Source organism: Lethenteron reissneri, chromosome 6 (assembly GCF_015708825.2).
Source record: "Lethenteron reissneri isolate LAM-NWPU_2019-01 chromosome 6, ASM1570882v1, whole genome shotgun sequence".
Lineage (NCBI taxonomy): Eukaryota > Metazoa > Chordata > Hyperoartia > Petromyzontiformes > Petromyzontidae > Lethenteron > Lethenteron reissneri.
In genome coordinates, this window is record NC_083784.1 from 2,193,525 (window position 1) to 2,214,489 (window position 20,965).

At 45.3% G+C, this 20,965-nt stretch overlaps 1 protein-coding gene across 1 annotated transcript in view; it reads right to left on the reverse strand.

The window, feature by feature from the left end:
• Window positions 1–20,965, reverse strand: part of LOC133353592 (dystrophin-like) — a 639,339-nt gene that overhangs the window by 392,043 nt on the left and 226,331 nt on the right. The window contains 2 exon segments of the mRNA XM_061569957.1: window positions 1,687–1,868; window positions 6,093–6,305. Coding sequence (XP_061425941.1) covers window positions 1,687–1,868; window positions 6,093–6,305 — 395 coding nt within the window.

Sequence of the window (20,965 nt, forward strand, 5' to 3'; positions counted from 1 at the left end):
GCAAACTTTTATAAAGGTTTAGAGATGGGCGTAGCCCAAGTGTGTCAGCAGCATGGGCGGGGCAGCTGATGTTAATGTGGGAGAAAACAACGACACCGGCAGTGGGTATACACCAATCAAAGGGCCGCCAGGCAATCATTGTACCTCGCTCCACACACCCAAATCAAGTCATGACCCAACGTGGTTGATGACATCTTTCCAATGATTGCTGAGTTGATAACCATCCTCTCAGTTGAAAATGTGTCTGTGTCTGTATATACGGATGGCTTCATGAACGAATCTTTGTTGATAGCCAGTAGGCTTGCAAAGTACCATCGTCTTAGAGAAATCTAATTCGTGTGAGCCAGCCGCATTAAAATAATGATCAGCCACGGCAGAAGTATTGGTTCTACCGTGTTTCAAATCTGCCTTGTGCTCACGGACACGGTCCGAGACGTCGTTTAGTTTCCCCAATGTAACTGCTGGCTGCAGGTACAGCTTAGTTTTTAGACGCCGGGATATTGCATTTCAGGAATCTTGTCCTTCACAGATGGGAGCAGATCACAAATTTTATGTACTGTGTTAAATCAGACCTGGATTTTGTGTTTGTTCATGATTTGGAAAATCTTTTTGGTTACCCATGCTATGTTTGGCAAGGTTATGGATTTGATTGGATCCTCAGATTTTTTTAAATTTCTATCTACGTGACTTTATCAAAAGAACCAATGAATATGAATTCCTGCAGTCACGAGTGTTTTAAGTCAATATTAATTATTGCTATTGCGAATAAAAATGAGAAGTCATCAATGAAACAGGCCAAACATCCCCATGCAGGACCCTCCAGCAAAATAGTCTAAGACTCGGTGAGACTTGCCTGGGTAAACAAAAAACAATAATTTGGTAGTAATTTAAATTATGTCGGTGTGAGCATCAGTTTCTGTTTCGATAATAATTGTGTTTCCTTCACGATTGTATTAACACAAATACAGCGAAAATGCATACTTTGTACATAATGCAATAAACATGATTATTCTGAGCAATGTTTGCTGTTGGATAGAATGACTTCCAACCTCATTAAGAGTAAATATATAGTGCTTTAGCCTAATCTCCCTCTCTCTGTCCAGCATTTTGTAATTATTCAACAAGCACCACAGGCAGCTGGCATCAATCCAAAACGACGGTTAGGGGAGCACAATTAGTTTTTCCTCAATTGCATAAGAAACCTTTCATTTTCTTAATTCGCCAATTGCAAAAAAAATTCACCAAAGCTCTGCCACGTAACGCGATCTCTTGAAAATAACAAAGCGTCATACGAAGCAGGCCGCAGCCTCTGAGGGCGCTCACGTGTTCGCGCACACACGGCAACGATCCCAGAAGCTAAGCGGGGATTTGAGCCTGGGTGACACTTGCATGGGCGAACCTACAACGGATAGCACGTGTTAAAGGATGTGGGGCTATGTTCTGGGCATAAGGAGGAACACCGTGTGTTTAGTTTGTTGTCCTTCCCCCTCGCACCTCCGATAAGCATGGTCGGTGACGTACGGTGCGCGAAAGAAGTCCCCACAGCTATGCACCACGTCTTCACGAACCCGCGATGATGAGCGTTTGCACCGCGGTCGAAACATCATCACAAACCGCATTGCGTTGGGAGGCCCCCGTTCAGCAGCAGATCGACAAGGGGCTGTACGCACACGCGCGAGGACTCACCGCGACTGGCGGTCCATGCTGGCGACGCGGAGGCTCTCCCAGCGTGAGTTCAACAGGTTCATCTGCTCGCGCACCTCGCTCTCCTCGTCCTCGCCCAGCTTGCCCTCGGCCAGCAGCTGGTTGCCCGCGTGCAGCACGTTACCCACGCTGCTCTGGTGCGACGTCAGCTCCAGCATGAAGCCCTGGGCACGCGCGGAGGGCGGGCGGGCAGGCGCCGAGGATTAATGCGTGGGGAGTGGAGGGCCCGCATCCGTTCGGGTTACATTGATGCACCGCGTGTAAAGAAACCGCATCAACCGTAATTCTTTTAAACGCAATAACACCTCCGCTCGCACATTGTACACTAAAATAAAATGCAAAGACAATGGAATAGTGTTGAAGTAAAGGCCGTGAGAAAAAAGCGAGTCCTGCATGCCCTCTTAAACACACTGCGGCTCGTAACGTGCCGGATCTTCGCCGGCAAGGCATTCGAGATCCTTGGGGCGACACTTGAGAATGCCACCAGACCTTTCAGCGTCGAGCGCAAGAGCCCAGGCTGGGAGAGTATGCATACGTCATCGGTAAATAGGTAGAGGCGCGCAGCCCTGAAATTCCTCGCTCACGCCACTATTGGCAGAAGGGACGCCACCCGACGGACCTCTAGAGAGCTATAATCTTAGTTCTTTGTTTTATTTTTATTAATTTTAATTTCATTTTTTACCTACGTGACTTTACCGAAAGAACTAAGAGTATGAATCCTTGCAGTCACGAAAGCTTCAACTCTAGAGAGCTGTTTCGAAGGTTATTTTGGCCTACTCTTCCACGCTGATGAGACTTTTTTTGCAATGGCCTGGAGTGCACTCGCACTTTGCCCTACCGTGCGTGATCAGCCGATAGCGTAACTGTGGTGTTGTACCCATTTATACCGATGGGTGGAGAGAGGCTGGGGGTATTTAAGAAACTCGTACCTCTGGATTGGAAGTCCAGTGTGCTAACCGTTGCACCACGGCAGCATAGCGTTGCAAATATAAATATATACGTGCAAGACAAGAACAATAATTCCAATCTCTTTGTCAATTCACTGCTGGATGAATGCCTCCATGTGCCGTATGGGTCACCAGGGTTGTTGGGATACACTTTGCCATGCTGGTCAGCGAGGACTCGTGAAGGGCTGACCAAGAACCGGATAAGATAATCACTTGCCACTGACGTTAGCCGTGACCGGGAATGGGACTTACGTCTCCGTCACAGCTCAACCCGCATATCACACACATGACCTATGTGCATGACTTACAAACAATACTGAAACCATCCTCTCCTGCCATGTATAAGCCTCTCTCCATGTTAAACCTCAACAAAAAGATCGGTCGGTCACAATGTCGAAATGTCCCTTTCCTCTCGGGGACATGAAGAGAAATCCCTGGTATCATTATGAATTCAAATCATCACATGCAGTAATTACACTGCATTACATAATACAATGTTAACTCATGAAACATGTAACATTGACGCATCCAACCACCGATACTTATAGATATTACAAAATGTACTTTAAATACACATTCATAACACAATGCATGAAAGTCGAAATATTACAGGACAAACATTTGATAGACAATGCACACGTTTGTGAAATTTTTTCAGGGCAGTATATAACGCGAGGCAAACGTGCACTCAGCACTTAACAGACATAACATAATAAAATACTTCATAGTGCGCAATAAATATTTATATAAAACACATGAACAACTTCTAAACATAAAAATGCATAGCGTGCAAAGTACCCAATTTATGCAGAAATACATGTGAATAAAAATAACACTTTTACTGAAGGGGTAATTTAAGCCTGCTACATATACCGAGAACACAGCTCAAGCGAAACTATAACCATTTGCATACAATGTTCATTCTAATTTACAATCTTCCAAATTTAATCACATTGCTAATGTTTTGTTTAACAACTCTCACCAGGGGTGCCTTAATAATGTGGCTCCTCACCAATTTCTCACGATTAGAGAAATAAAACTAGGTGGGGGCGGGTGGGCGGGCGGGGGGGGGCATTGAATTGACACCACAAATCAGTGGCATTGGGGCGAGGAGGGAGTCACGAACCGCAGCCTTTGGTTTCAAAGCATCATCACCAGTCGGCGTCGTTAGGTGCCAAACGACGCCAACTAGGCCCATCGCGAAAGGGGCCTGTTTTCACGCCGTGGTGCCGGACTAACCGGACCTTTGAAAAACACGAAGAGGTCACCTCCAGCGCTTTAACCTCGCACAACCACTGGAACCAAAAGGGATTTGTTGAGATGGCCTTGAGAACATGCCGCTGAGAAAAGTGTACCGCAGTATTCCGCTTTGCCACTGCGCAAGAGAACGATCTGCAATGAGCCCCCACCACCATCACCACCACCACCACCACCACCGCCGCCGCCAAACCACCAACCACGCTGACGCCATTACTCTAAATCGTTGGGTAATGGAGGCCAGCAGGGTGCTGAGCAAAAACGGATGAACACCGAAGAGCAGGAGCCATGGGACACCGTCTTGATGGAATGGAGGAATAGAATAGGTGTGATTGCCGACTAAGTTGGGGGGCGAGGGAGGGTGGGGGGGCGGTGACATCAGGGGACGGTCGACATGTTATGCCGACACGGTCGGCGCATCCCGCGCAGCGCGCGCGGGAGGACGGCCGAGGCGTGTCGGAGCGGGGACGAGCGTCGCCAAATCGTTCCCTCGTTTCAATCACCGCTTGGCCGCGACAATTAAGGTCGCGGCGTGGTCGACGTTACTGCCGTGGGATGCGCGCCGCGCCACTCCCCCGGGTGTTGGTCGCACTCTTTGGGGGTTACAGGCCTACGCCGTGTTGGTTTGACGATTCGGAAAAAAAAGTAACCTGACGGAGAAGTCCGACGACGATTAAATTGCAGTATAAAAGGCAATGGGTAAAGGTGCAGCCGTGCAATTGCTTGCTCACACCATTGCCGGCGGAAGGACCTCCACTAGAGGCAGCTTTGACGAGCCTCGAATGGGTACCTGTGTAAACAGCGCCACGACGGAGACAAAGGCGGACTAGCGTGGTGCACGCCATCCTCGTGTGCCGTGCCGGCCTTCATAGGTGCTACTCGCTAACAGCAATCGCCCAAACAGTGTGCTAAGGCTATGCGGGGGATCTATTTATTTGCTTTTTTTGCAGCAGGATGCACCCCAGTGACATTTAACATTGGGCGACAGAGGCTGTGGGCAATGCCCGCTAGCAGAGATTATTGCCGCGTTTAGTCTGCCGCTGCTGCCGCATCACACGTTAGTGGGGGGGCGGTCCAAGTCAAACTGCCAGTGGATAATCCGCTTTGCCATTCCAGGAACTCGGCATCAATCACAAGGCTCAATGGCGGTGTCAAAAACGGGGCCACTGTCTAAGTTGCTTCCAAATGCCGGTTAATGCGGCTTCACGCTTAGAGGCGGCACTCACGCACAAAGTGAATGGCGCGTCGGGAAGAAGAGCGCTCGTGTAAGGCCGCCACAAACTTCGCAATCGTTACCGCGCGGGGTTTTTACGGTTGCCCTGTACGACTCTCTGACGTGCTTCCGGATCGCGCGCTCCTGAAGCGGCGCTGCCATGCATCACGCACATCGGAAGAGGCAAACTTCCCAATGACTGAAGCGCCGTCAGTGCTTCTAGCGAGAGACCTACGAACGGCCGGCACGGCACACGAGGAGGTCGGTGGCCAGCACCACGCTCGGCTGCCTTTGTCTCCCCCAGTGGCGATGTTCACACACTGCACTGGGTACTCATTTGAGGCTGAGTCGACCTAGGGGAGGCCCAGGACCGGTTAAGATAATCCTCACTGGGGTTGGCCGTGAGCACGGCTCGAATATAGGGTCGCTGGGTGCGTAGCGCTGCGCGCTGACCGCTGCACTGCCGCTACCCCTACACGCACGCACAAAAACAAAGATAAAGATCCCCCGTATAGTCTATAGACCGCTAGGGTAAGTGCTGTTAGTGAGCACCGATGCAGGCCGGCACGGAACGTATGAATGTATGTATTTGTGTTGAACATATTTTGCACCATATGTAGCCCGCAGTGGTTATCAGAGGTGTGGAGGAAGAAAAATAAACAGAACACAAAAAACAGTTCTATAGAAATGAGGTTTCAATCTAGATGATTTAATATTGCATAGCTCCAGTAGCTTCCTAACATCGGAAGGAAGAGCGTTCCAGACGACCACAGAAGCGCATTTGAAAGCGTGCAATGCGGTTAACCGTCTGTGTTCGTTGGCCAGCCAAAATCCGCTGCGAGGATGACTGGAATTCGCGTGATGGTTAACGCCCCTTGACGAGATCGCCAAGGTACACGCCACACCAGGTGCTCATTTGAGACCGAGTCGCACGCGCAGACGTGCAGACGCACGCGCGCACACACACACACCTCGTGCGCGTGGAACTGCTCCTTGACCTCCTCGACGTCGGCCGAGATGTCGGGCTGGCCCTGCAGGGTGTCCTCGGCGGAGAGCAGCCAGGTGAGCACCTCCTCCAGGGCGCCCTGGTAGCTCTCGAGGTCCACCTCTCCCTCCAGCTCCGTGATGGTGCTGGGCGTCTCAGGCCGCGAGCTCGTGTTCTCCTCCTCCTCCGACGTCACCATCTGCACCTCGCGGCGGCGCGGCAAGCAAAAGGGCGAGATGGTTAAGGTGTGGAAATAACGACGGCGGTAAGAGAAGGGGGGTGGGTTGGTGGGGAGTGGGGGAATAAACTCGAAAACAAAACAGCGAAAAGTGAGAATGCATAGGTGCGATCGCGGCTGTGCCGTACAGCTCTCCGGCGTGTTTGCGAGATTGTGCTGGCGTGTTTAATCGAAACGATTTCCGACGTTTCGCTCCGCATGCTGGGTGGGAGCTTCTTCATAAACTGAATTAATGTTCTGTCAGGAACCGCATTCAATCATCTCCCCTTCATGGCCCATTGGTATCGTGCCAGAATACACAACCATATTTGCGGCAGCATCGATGTCTCAAGCGCATCGCGAGCAGGCCAGCTCAATAACATCTCCGCCGAATCCCAGCCTCACCCTGAGGATCGGCTCCTTGGAGCACGTCAAGTATAGGGCCTCACTCGGGCCGCCATCAAAACCTTGACAATGTCAGGCAAGGTAACCTTTATTTGACATCATTTATCCGCATGGCCCGGTAAAAAAAGAAAAAATTACCGAAGAAGTTTAAATGAAAATCGCAATTGAGAATGTGTGCCAAATTTTGAAATGACAAAACATGAATGATAAAGATCAAGAAGAAGCTAGTCCTGATGTTTTTTTTTGTGTCAGGGTTTTACATTTGAATTGCATCAGCAGTCTTCGTATCTTTGTTGTGGTTTCACTGAAGGGAGAGTACCATGGAGGTGACGAGAGCACATCTTTGGCCTGGACGAGCAACTTAATCCCTTACACAAAATCACACGGGCTGTAAACCTGGCTTCGAGTCGTGATTCGGAGTCTGCTGAACAGCGAGCAGCGTTTACAACCAGGTGTAAAAGTCTCTTTAAAAATCATTGTTTGGCAGGACATCCTGAATTTTACAAGAGACCACTCGCCACTGCGGCAGTCGGCGTGTGCGACACTTAAATCATTGCAGCCCACATCAACGCGATGTAGAAAATTCCACACGGATTCTATTAATACAAATTTACAAGGAACAATAGCAACTTTTTTTAAAATATGTGCTTGAGTAGGCAAAACATTACATTGTTGCAATGCTTAGTGTTGGTGTTGTCTTGTTAATTTTAAGTGCTACTCAGGGATGAATGGTTCACAATGGCCAAACAAATAAGGTCACGGTGGTTTGATCATGGGTTCAAGTGAGCAGAAAGCCTTTAGAGCTTAAGCCTCTTATTCTTTTGGACTTCCACAGAGACCTCAACCGTTCTGATTCCCCTTTTCCCATTCTCTGTGCTATCCAAAGACCCCTGAGCACAGAGCCTGATCGTTAAACTCCCGGGCTGAAGCAAATTCGTTTCATTGAGGGAATTGGATTGTGCTAAGTCAAAGACCAAGCCTTGCCCACTGCACCCCAAGTGAATGAGCAATTCCTGACTCCGGAATACCAGAGCGTCACGCGAGAAGATCTAGTGTACGATACACGGCGCTTACGTGCCAATATGACATCCACCAGTTATCCTCCAAGCCAGACACTGACCAACACAGATCAAGTAAATCGTGACTCTAAGCCGACAATTATATTTTGCATTTGAGGACAAGAGTTCCGATGAACGTGTACCTTAAAAGGGAAGTTACATATACAAATTAGTAGCATGGAAAACAAGCCCAAGTATATGTTTTGTTTTCCTGATCAATGCAGTTCCTGGTAAGCAGCAAGTGTTGAAAGAAAACATCTCATGGATAACATGAAGCCACGTCATTGGAACGACTTACGAGGGATGAGAGATCACATGAATTACGGAGTGGAGACAACAAGTAAACCCGTAAAAACAAAGTTTTTCACTATAAATCCTTTATATGCGTGGCGGCTAGAGTCCTCTAGTCCTCTGGCTTGAGATGGCTGCCACCTATGGGTCAGATGATTGCATGGCAGCATTAAGCAATTGGTAATTAAATATAATATTTTTGTCCTAAAAAGTGTAAAATTTTGGATTTTTTTTTTTACGAACATTAATTTTCACGCACAACGAGTCTGTGTGGAAAATGTCAGCTCGATTGGATCACGGGAAGCGGGTTAAAAAACGACTGAAAGATTTGCACGGTCCTAAGCAAGCAAGCAAGTGAACTTAATATAAAGGATTTAAAAAGAAGGGAAAATAAGCAGAGGATGGACAGCAGAAGACAAGGCAGCAGAGAGATAATAAGTAATATTTAAAAATACTTTTAAAAAACACGCTTTAATGAAATGTACCGTACTCGTAATGGCAGAACTGCACGAATCCACGATGTGGCCGCAAAGCTTGCCATAACGTAAGGGGCCGTGGTGATTTACAGCCAACGTGAGTTGAGCGTGGACAATTAGAGCCAAGCCGAAACATAACATATAAAAAATTATGTTTAAAAAATGTTTTTTTAATAGAATATAGTATTGTCATCAGTATGATATAAGTATACTGAGTTTGCAGTCGATACCACATTGGGAAGTGGGTTAAAATTGAGTTACAATATTTGAGGATACGACAACAACAACAGAGTGAGTTAAATAAAAGCGTGTAAAAAGCAAAGATTTTCGAGGCTACTATTGGACACGGCCAACTAAATAAAGGAAGATATAGAGGGAAAATTCGTGGAGGCCCTTTGCCCAGGAGTGGAAAGTTACAGGCTGACAACAAAAACAACAACTGAGTATGTATGCCTCCATGTACCTGCGCTGAACTCACTGGCCTAACTTATTCGCTTGCTCCTAAAGTTAGAAACGTATCACACGCAACAATCGCTCTGTTGACTGTCTGGGCCACAGAGCTTCCTCTTACCAATCACCATATGATTGGAACTCGTCAAATTTAAATATCAAACTGAGCACCTCTTTTCTGTGCACTTAGTGTTTTAATGTTTGTTTTACACCTTTTATAAAACGGCGCAGAACGCTTTGCGCGTAGGTGCGGTGGTCAGAAAATTGCACCACAAATCTGGAGAATGGTAGTGCAGCGGTAAGCGCGTTGCGGTACGAACCCGGTGACCCGAGTTCGATTCCTGGTCACGGCCAACATCAGTAACGATTATCTGAACCGGTCCTGGCCCTCCCCAAGGTCGACTCAACCTAAAATGAGTACCTGGTGCAGTGTGCAAACATAGGCAATGGGGAGACAAATGCAGCAGAGCGTGGTGCTAGTCACCCACTCCTTCGTGTGCCGTGCCGGCCTTAGTAAGTGCTCGCTAACAGCACTTGCCCCAATAGTCTATAAAGGCTATATGGGGGATCTTTGTCTTTGTATCTTGATTCTATAAAATTGCACCACAAATCTGACAATCCTGATATTGATTCCAGGCCACGGATATCGGTGGCAAGCAATATCTCAACTGGTTCTGGGTCACCCACTTCAGCAACCCACACTGACCAGCATGGTGAAGTATGGTCAAAAAACTCCCGTGAACTGACACTGCATAGGGAAGGCCATTATCCAGCAGTGCATTGACACATATCTGTGATGTATTGTTATTTGTATCATGTTTTAAGTTTGTTTAGTTTAAATGTTTTATTGTAATATCTTGTATTCACGACATATAAAATGATAATTTACTGTGGTGTGCAATATGAATTATATAAACTATGGATTCCACTAAACTATGTTGATTTTACCAGGTAAGGGCCACGAAGCAATATCGCTGTTTTTCAGAATTGACAAATGATAGCTCAACAAAGTGCCCTATCACGTGGAAATGTATCGCAGCCAAATACTCTCAAAGGCATGATTCTACATGTGGAGAGAAAAACCGGAGAACCTGGAGAAAAAAATGCGTGACCACTGGGAGAGAGACACGCAAACTCCAAATATACATGCGTCAGGGTCGGGATCAATGCCCACGACCTCCTGCAAACCACGAGAGGTAGTTAACATCTCAACACCATGGAATCCTATATCTACGTTAGTACATGTACAGTATATATCTGTACCAACCTTGTAACTTTTACGTGGAACTCATAAATCACTGCCATCAACCGCAACAGAACATTAACAGGCCGATGTGAACATCTACTTCACGGATGACAAATTAAAGATGAGCCACGGTGCAATTGTGGCCATATCGTGAACCGCAGCGGTCTGCACTTCTGCTTTCAACGGAGGAGTCGCCAAATGACACAAATTCTCTCCAGGAGCTCTCTTGTGTCTAGCTGACCTCAACATCGGCATTTAGCTCCTGAGCGTATCGCCTTCATACGCAGGAATAGAACTGAAATCTTCGTAGGACCCCCTTGGAAATAAGGTGTGCATCTGTAAGACTTATTCCGGCGATATTATTGTGAGCACTGTAGCGTTAGTCATCGGCAAACCAATTATATTTGGCCAAATAATAGTGTGGAATTCCACCTTTGTGGAAGCAATGGTAGAAACTCTACATCCTTGTGCCAGGAAGTTAATCTCTCCACACGACAACCTATACATGGTGGTGCTAATCTTGATTTGAAGCTGTCGCCACTGCAGGAATCCTTACTCTTTGGTTCTTTCGGTAAAGTCACGTAGGTAGAAAAATAATAGATCACGACGTTTCGATCGCAACACAAGCAATCGTCATCAGGTGAGACTACTACGGAAACTCTCTCGGCTACTTCAGCAGATTTTTCTTGCTGTAGTTGTCTCACCTGATGACGATTGCTTGTGTTGTGATCGAAACGTCGTGATCTATCATTTTTCTACCTACGTGACTTTACCTAAAGAACCAAAGAGTATGGTGGTACTAAATTTATCAAGCGTGGAGAAATGATGGGCTGAGTCAACTCGCGACTGGAATTTGAATCCACAAATTTTCGATGGCGACTCAAGCGCTCGCCACTGTGCCATGTCGCCCGACTCGCCTCCCTCTGCGGTCAATAAAACAAAAATTTAAAAGCGAATGAATGTGTGGGGTTTGCGTTCACCCTCGTTTCGCTCATTATTATCCAGCAGCCAGTAGTGGAGAGATCACGGCAGGGATGCCCTCCACAGTGAAAAATCACGCGGCAAAACACAGAGCAACACAATCCCGAGCTAATTTGCGAAACAATTATCACAGCAGGTAGCCACGTGAATATAAGCTGGTGTTATGTACTTGTGAAGAACACAAACTCAAAAGTTGTGCCAAGCAGCAGGAACAAATGCGTGCACACATCCGACAACACACTTGGAGTCAAAGACTTCATTATGACCGGAAGAAAAGTCAGTGAGATTGAGTGGGGGGACCCGTCACGAGAAGGCGTGATGGACCGTGGTGGGTGAGAATAACAAATGAGTGGAAGTCAAAGGAGGGGGGATGTGCCCAGAGGAGCATCTATCCAGGAGATGGGGTGATTAGGTGGATTTTAATATCCATCATATATATGACAAGTGGCCAACAGCTTTGGAAGGCCTCCATACACCACTGGATAAATCCAGGTTAATCGTGATAAATTATACTTGTGTAGCTTTGATTGATTGACACGGGATTATCAACCAACACTACGCTACAATCAGAAATCCATTTTGAATTGACGTAGCTACGTTTTTTGTGTGATTAACAACAATAAAATTGTGCACTGAGAAATAAAAAAAGAGTGCGCTCCATTCATGAGACCTACGTAAGCTACAAGAGCGAGAGACAATCAGGAGCTGACACGCTGAAATTGTGGACATAACTCTGCAAACGATGTCTCTGGTCAATCAATGACTACATGGGTAGACTTGTCTGTGTGTGTACGTGTGTACTCAGCCTCAAATGAGTATCTGGTGCAGGTGTGTAAACATCGCCACTGGGGAGAGAAAGGCGGTCGGGCGTGGTGCTGGCCACCCACCCCCTCGTGTGTGCCATTCTGGCCTGCATAGGTGTTCACTAACAGCACTTGCCCCGACAGTCTGTTAAGGCTATACGGGGGATATTTGTATGTCTGTGTGTGTGTATGTGTGCGCCATGGTTGACGCACTGCGATATGATCCCGGCATCCCGAGATCGATGCCTGCCCACGGCCAACTTCAGTGGTGATTATCTTAGCCGGTTCTGGGCATCTCCAGGGGTGACTCTCGGCCCTAAATGATTAACTAGAAGAGTATTTAAAAAATCAGCGCTGGAAATACAAAGGCAGCCCGGGCGTAGTCTCTGGCCATTCGCCCCCATTGTGTGCCATGCCAGCCTTCTGCTCCAACCGTCTGTTGCAGGCTAGAGGGGGACGTTTGTCTTCGCTGCATATGAAGTGCAAGTACGTGTGCTTCAGCAAGTCCAGAACATTGCCTCTGTACGACTGGAGCAGGTGGAATCACCGCCTCCAAGCGCTCTCTCATCGCGTCTGCCTTTCGTGAGCCTTGTGATAATACCCGACGCAAACTGTGACACTGAGCGCATATTAATATTGCTGACCGGCGGGGAATGGAGAGAACATATTTTAAATTATTCAATCCAAATGTTAAGATTCTGTTCAGTTATATTAGCGGGGCGGTGGGGGGGGGGGGTTGGAGTTTAATAAGCAGCAGAGCCACCCCCTTAAGTGAGTTTTCTATCGAACATCAAAGCCATCCATGAACATCATACACACCGTTGGCCAAACACACGCTATGCCGCATGTGCTTTTAGCCGCAGTTACTTCGAATAATATTCAGCAAAGCAGTGGCTTCTATGCCAAAACGACATCAACTCATAAATGCTCTCAAAAAGTTTTGTCCACTTTTCATCAGCAGCTCCCACGTAAAACAAATTATCGCTCATTTTGGCTTTGGGTAATATTACGTAATGATATTATTCAACGACTGGCCTAATGTTTCCCGTTTTTTTTTCAATTTGCATTTGAATGGAACTTGACAAAATAGTGTGACAATATGCACACAAGACTTCGGGAATAAAACCGTAATGATAGTCTCCAGATGATAAGACGCTCCAGAAAGGAAAATGTTGACTCAACTTGTGTCACGATGCACCCCAAACTTCCGCTTAACATTTCTCGGGGGAAAAAAGTGCATCATATTGAATATGGCCACTTAAGATACAAAAAAATCTCTTTAAAAATGTTGCAACGAAAAACAAACACGAGGAATAATACTTAAAAAAATGATTTTTACATTCAGCTTTGACTGTAAGGCAAGCACAGATTCTGCTCGCTGCTTATGTATGCCCCCAAAAAGACACATGTTTCTGCGGGACGATACGCAGCAATGAGAGGAATTGTCATCGGTGACCAATTCCCAAGGGTGGCATAACCACAACTCATTGCTACACACCCTGTAACAGTTTCAAGATTTACTTTCAACAGGCTCAATTAATCTCTGCTAATGCCCAATAAAAAAAGAAACTCTCAGACATTGACCAAAATAGTATATACCGCAAATATATGATGACACTCTTGGTTACATTTGGTTATATTTTTGCCATTTTCAATATACTTTCACGGATGGTAACGTTTCATTTCCTCTTTTATAAATGGGAGGGATGCGTGCAGGTCAAGATAATACATTGCAAGGGTAAATCAATTGTAAAACGATTAGCACATTGCGCTAATAACCCATTGAACCCGCGTTTGCTTCCCGGCCATGATACTGGCGTAGCCTCTCCCCGCAGCATGAGGAAGGCCATTATCCAGCAGTCGATGGATAACTCCTGTAAATGATTCTTAATCATATATACACTCAGCTTAGTGCTGATGCATTTGTTACTGGGTTTACGCGGCTCCATTCTATAGCATGCCTTCATACATTATGCATATAGGCTGCTATTCATTTTCCCTCCAGTATATATATATACACATTAACAATAATAAGGTCTCTGCATGCCATGTCAGTCATGGGGCTTGATAACCATACTTCACCAAGATGGTGAGAGTACAGGTTGGTAAGAACCGGGTCAGATGCCAGCCAACAATTATTTTAGCTGAGATCGGGAATCTAACTCAAATCTATGGGTGAAGAGCACAGTGTGCAAACAGCTACACCATGGCAGTGAGTAACCAAGGCACAAATATTATTTGTTTGCATGTGTTATCTTGGATTACTTACAAAAAATGCATTCATGCTTTAAATTAAACGTATTTCAATTAACATGTTTTGAGCTGGCTTAACATCAGAATTAGTTTTTTAGACAAAGTATTCCATTTAAATATAATCCCATGAATTAAAGTAAAATGTGTGGGCATTGTATGATGAGTAACTGTTGTAGAATTTGATAGCTCACTGAATAAGAGCCAATTGATAAACAAAGCTGGGATTGTAAATGTCTATAACACTATGTAACACAATTTGTGTTCCTGGTGTAAAAGCCATAAGACAGAAAGTGAATGTATTATTTCCGTGTATACATTTGATGTACCGTACATCTGTCGTAAATTTGTTGATGTACTGGGCATACTTGACTTGGAATATTCCAACTGTTTAGAACCCTCCTGTGGTTAGACGCTCCGTGGTTTAACCCATGACGTCGCTTCCGGCCTGACAGTATAAATGGGAAGGCAGGGAGAATCGCCAGGCAGGAGCGAGTGGACACAGCCTCTGACCACCACCACTGTGTGACAATGTTATGCATAAAGTACGTGGACAGGTGAAAACATAACTTTGGAAATACAGTAATCCCTCGCCACTTCGCGGTTCAACTTTCGCGGCCTCAGTGCATCGCGGATTTTTCAAAAATATTCATCGAAAAATAAAAATTCTAAAATACCGCCATATCGGCAGCCGTATTGCGGAAAGCAGCTTTGTTTCATCGTGATGCGCGAGAGAAACGGTTTCCCAGGATACCAGACAAAGAGAGAAACTCTCTCAGAGGCTTTGTACATACTGTACCCACGGGCACTCAGACAAGGCACGTGATTGGTTCCCGGCGCAAGATCGACGAATGAGAGCACGAGTGGATGTACAATATCCCGTGAGCTGATTGGCTACGCATCATAATACGTATCGTATGAGAGAGAGAGAGAGTCAATGTATCATATTAAGGTTTTATAATTAAATAGATTTAAGTAAAATATATATATAAAGTATAAATATACATATTTTAAACATTCTGGTACCCACACACCCACATATACGGAAATTCCTAGGGGGGCCAATCCTACTTCGCGGATTTTCACCTATTGTGAGGGGTTCCGGTCCCCATTAACCGCGATAAACGAGGGATCACTGTAGCTCGTTTTTGTGCAACTAAGCAATAAAGAAACAGTTTGATTTAAGACACGTCAAACACGCATCACACGTATTGCTCCCAAATGTTCAGGCATAGCTTATTTTTTGGTTCAAGGAAGCTGCGCCTACACCTGGGTAGTAAGTGTTATTACATCTAGATTTGAAGCTTTCGTGACTGCAAGGATTCATACTCTTAGGTTTTTTTAAAAAAATAGAAGACATTTGTTCTCTTTTAGCCCCGCCCACCCCCCCCCAACACGTTCCATTCATTGGCTACCACATTCAGATAAGTCCCTCCCCCCTCTCCCTTAACTTGTATTTAAGAGCTTGTCTCTTGGAATTTTGCCTCACTTGATACAGTAAATCTAGCTGTGACGGTCCCACCTGATGACGGAGACTTGTGTTGCCTCCGAAACGTCGTGATTTATAATTTTATTTCTATTATTTCTATTATTTTTATTATTTATTTTTACCTACGTGACTTTACCGAAAAAACCTAAGAGTATAGTGTTATTACAGGTAGGAACAACAGGTTCCACACTGCCCACCAGGGATTATTTGTCTGTCGTGCATATCTCCTATTGGTCTCCTATTGGGACACGTGGTCGTGCGCGACCCGCCCCCCCTGTCGTGCACGACGGAGGAACGTGTTTCGTGATCGCTTATGAAAAGTGATTTACAGTTTAATCGTAAATCTCAAACTGCTCGCTTCTAAATCTTTTGTAGTAAATTTTGTAGTACTTTAGTATAAATACATGTTAATTTTGATTCATGTTGTTTTTTTCTGACTTTATGCGAACGAAAAGACACAAATTCGCCCGTTTTATCATTGAAAATAGGTACATTTCAAAATATCACTGTCCTGGTCACAAAAGCAAAGTTTGTCGGGAATAATAGCCATTTTTTGTACTTTTGAGGCATAAGCAATTAGGAAATAACACTTACTACCCAGGAACTAAAAATAAAATTAGTTACACAGTGTAATTCCAACCATCTGTAGCAATAAAAAAGTGTAAATTGATTTGGCATCTTCATGGCATAAAAATGCTCTTAAATCCCCATTCAAACAGTGCAGCACACATCCAGGCAGTAATTTTCTCTTTGTAAAATCGCCAAAGCAATTTTCACTTTCTTGTCATTGCTGTGCCTGTTATGTCAGATAGATACACGTACTGATTGCCGAGAATAATTGTTACTTATAAACACTGCCGTTTGATGATATATCAAATATGACAAATATAACTTTTAGAAACATGCAATGTCTCTGACGAAGCGTCACCTCACCTACAATTTCCGTGTTTAGAATAACAAACACAAAAGCCTCCCCGAGATCTGAGCTCCTGTTAGCAACCTGATGATGCTGCTGCACGTAATCTCCAGAGAAGCGTCGCATGCAGGTAAACATTGTGAGTTGGCTCCCCAACAACAACAGCACCTTGTGGTGCTGCTGAAGCAGTCATACATTCAGCACGTTCGATTCAAGTGACACTTTTATTATTTGGCTTCATCAGCTGGAGGAGGGTTTACGACACACTCGTTAGGTCATGGCGTAAATGCTTTGACAAATAAAAAGGATACAAAAAAATACTCGTAACTAATAGTCCACCAGGATTGCATGGGCTCACCCCGAGATGAGAACCACCTGGAAAAAAAGTCCTGCAGCGATGTCTTTCACGCTTCATTAAACTAAAACTGCATTGCATTTGCAACTCACAGTTGGTACAAAGCACACCGAAGCGGGAAGACAGAGCGAATAATACAATAAAAATATTAAACAAAGGTTCAACCCCATGCCAATTTATCCTCGCTTCTTACCAACGCTTATCCAATTACGAATCAATATTTGCGCTGCATGTGGGCATGGCTGGCAGAGATTCACTCGAGCTGCAAGCCACAGATGTGGCCTGCGTTGCACAGCAACTGTTATGAATGTGGATTTTCACTTTTCCTGTGGCAGCAAAGATGCTTGGGAGGGGGGAGATTGTTTTGCAGTTGTTAAAACGTAAGTCAATAACTCTAAAATAACTGAACAAAAACTTCCCCTCTATCTCGGAACATCTCACTTTGTCTTACGACTCTTTTTGTTCAAGAGGGCCCACCCCTCTCCCCACCCCTACATTGGGATGTTTGTTTACTGCAGCGGTGACAATCCATTGGGGTGGTGGAACGGAGCAGGAATTTGTTGTTTGGGGGCTGCCGTCACGTTCCTGACAAGCGCCGCGTTCAGCGACAACGTGTAAAAGCGAAGACAACTTTACCCAAAATAAAAGAAATGTAAAAGGTGGGATTTGCGAGGTACGATGCATGCGGTGAGAAGAGGGTACGCCGCTGCGTACTCTGTAATTCAGCTCAGACGGGGCAGCTCAAGAAAGTAGTTCGTCGTCGACCACTTAGAAACCATGTTATAACGGTGCGCGTTCCACGCTATAACGGCGTGAGTTCCGCGCTATAACAGCGCGGGTTCCACGCTATAACGGAGCGTGTTCCACGTTTTGCGAAAATCGCTCCCTCAAAGATGAACGACGTTATAGCAAACACGTTTTGAGTGAACACGTGGTAACCGAGGACTTACTAAACAAATATTTAAAAGAAACAATGCTGTTTAATTGACAAGGATTCCTTCTGTGAATAACTTTGAGTGTTATCCCTCGTAAGCATGGACTTTCTCCAGGCACTCCACTTCTGTCGATGCCAACACCCCATAAAGGCGTATTAACCATCGTTAAAACACAATTGGACTTAACGTCCCTAGATAAGTGCTTGTCCCACAATCACCCAACCTCTTAGCAAAGAAAACAGGTTTCAGAGGCCAAATAATGTATTTACATTAACGGATGGAATACTTAATGTAGCAATCATTTTATTGCCACAGCCTGAGTTTAATGTTATATTGGGCCATAAATGCACGTGAGGTTTATTTTTCTCCTCCAACAAACACCAACAGCAGCAGCAGTGGTGCCAATATGAATTACTCCTCTGCTCTTGTATAGCAAAGTCAAACTTGATCTGCTGCTCAAATGAACATTCGAGGTGAAGGTCAACTCCTGTTTACGGCCTTGAGCCAGTGGTGGAAGTTCCACGTTCCTATGGCGGAAGAGGGTGGGGGCAAGACTGCTCACCGGCCGACCAGTGTTGATTTCCTAAACAGCTGTAACTAAAAAATTCGATTTAAAGCTTTCGTGACTGCAGGGATTCATCTTCTTGGTTCTTTCGGTAAAGTCACGTAGAAGGGAAATAATGAAATAATGATTTTTTTACATAATATAAAATAATTCTCACGACGTTTCGGCCACAACGCTGCTTGCGTTGTGGCCGAAACGTCGTGAGAATTATTTTATATTATTATGTAAAAAACATTTATTATTTCATTATTTCCCTTCTACGTGACTTTACCGAAAGAACCAAGAAGACAGCTGTAACTAATTTTAACACGTAGGCTTTCGCGACCTATATTATCCATGAGAGTTATTTTTTTGGGTCAGATCCCATAAATTACGCAATCTGGTGGCGACCTGACCCAAAAAAAGCCTGTTATGGTTAGTGCTCATTAAATTGGCTTCTTTCGTTCGTTCGACGGGAGCTCTCGCGATGGGACGTCGAGTTCGGCCACCCACTCAGCGGCCTCCTGAGCTGCCGACTGGGGAGATGAAGTGGCTCCCACGAACGGGGTCTCGGCGGGCAGCAGGTTGACGCGAAACGTCGTTCCCGTGTCATTTAAACGACTCGGGGGGGGGGGGGGGGCACAGTGGGCCGAGTCAACCACCAAACAGCCTTTCGATTGTGTGCCGCTCACTCTCCTGCCGATTAATCTGGCCGGATCTGCTCTGTATTCAGCCGATTTATCTTAGATCGCCCGCGCCCGGTAATTTAAATGTATTTCCGAATGCTGTAATCCCCACGGATTAATGCGCTCGCAAACTTCTATATGGCAAGATGCGAATAAAAATAAAAAACTATCCCCAAACATCGAGCATTACACGGGAAACGTTACAATTATTTTTCTGGCAAAAAAAATCAGCATTCAAAGAGTGGACGATGATGCAGAGTGGAGGGAATAAAAGTATGCCTGTTAAACAACCTTTACACACAAATCTTCCCAACCCACGCTGCGTTACATTGCAAATTAAACACGGGCTTTTGAATGAAGCAAAAAATGTGTCAATATGCAAACGTGTTTGGGGAAAAAAATAACCTCACACATCTGTCTACGCTAACTTTTTGATTACTCGTCACACATCAAACGTTCGTGTTGGTAAACTACAGTGCCCAGTTCACTTTGTAGAAAGTTAAAGGCCTCTTGACTCGTTCATAAATTACGAGTCACTATTGATGTGCCCTTCATGCACTTGGCCGCATGACAAAACCAACGTTGCTAAATATTTTATGAATACACTTATCCCTCCAGGTTAGCTGTAGAGCTGCTCGACCAAGCCAGCTCAATATCTGCAGATTTATGACCGGAGCCTTTGAGCCTGAGCCTCTTGCTACTTTGCTTCGTCCGTCCGTCCGTCCGCCCGTCCGAATGAGTGCGGGCCCGCTTAGCTGTGCATGCGAGAGACAGCTCGTCCCTACATGAGCTCCGAGTGCTGGGACAACACCTCCAGGTCTGCCACGCAGCCACGAACCTTAACTCCCAGGTCAAGGATTTCACCAATCAGCTACGATACTAGGGCACTCTGTCCGAAGTTACTCTAGACGATTCTTTACGGCACTCAAAATGAAAAGTGAAATTAAGCAAGGAGTTAAAAAAAAACATGCATCCTCGTGAAATCCGGAATTTCATTATTTTGTCCCCGGAAATATTTAATTATCAGTGATAACAACGCTTTCATCAATTTCACTCGTTTCCATCAACTGTTTACCTCGTAGCAATATGACTTGACTGAAGTTGAGAATACATTGGCGAATCTTTACAAGATTTGATGTGACCCCCGCGCATAAACAGAATAACAGATTCACGAGCAGAGCGATAACCACTTAATATTTAACTATTTTTATTTTACCATATAAGGCCCAGTAAGTTATATAGCTCTTTTTCAGACGCAGCCTGGCCAAAAAGCATAGCTCAACGAAGTGGCTTTTCACGTGGAAATGTACTGCAGCCAGATACTCTAAACGCACGTTGATTCTAAATATGGAGGACGCGGAGAAAAATCCACTCAACCACAGAGAAAACATACAAACTCCAAATATACAGCAGGCTTTAGGGGTCGGGATCGAAGCCACGACCTCCTGTATACCAGGCGAGGTAGTTAACATCTCGCCACGGTGGTGCACCTACTTAATGCATTAACGCTCTCAAACGTAGTTCAAAAGCGTTTCAAACAAATAAACCTCAAGACGAAGCAATTCGATTCAGTTTGGACAACTGAAACAAAGGAGTATCTTGTTGCTTGATTAAATACAAGACTGCATTCAAACGCTTGTTCGTTTGCAAGTGTGCAAGTATCCGATTGCAAGCGCGTCTGCTCATAGGCACGATTTATTTTGTTCCCCGCACAGCCATTCGTTTCGAGCAAAGCAAAACAAATGTTCGACTGCCAA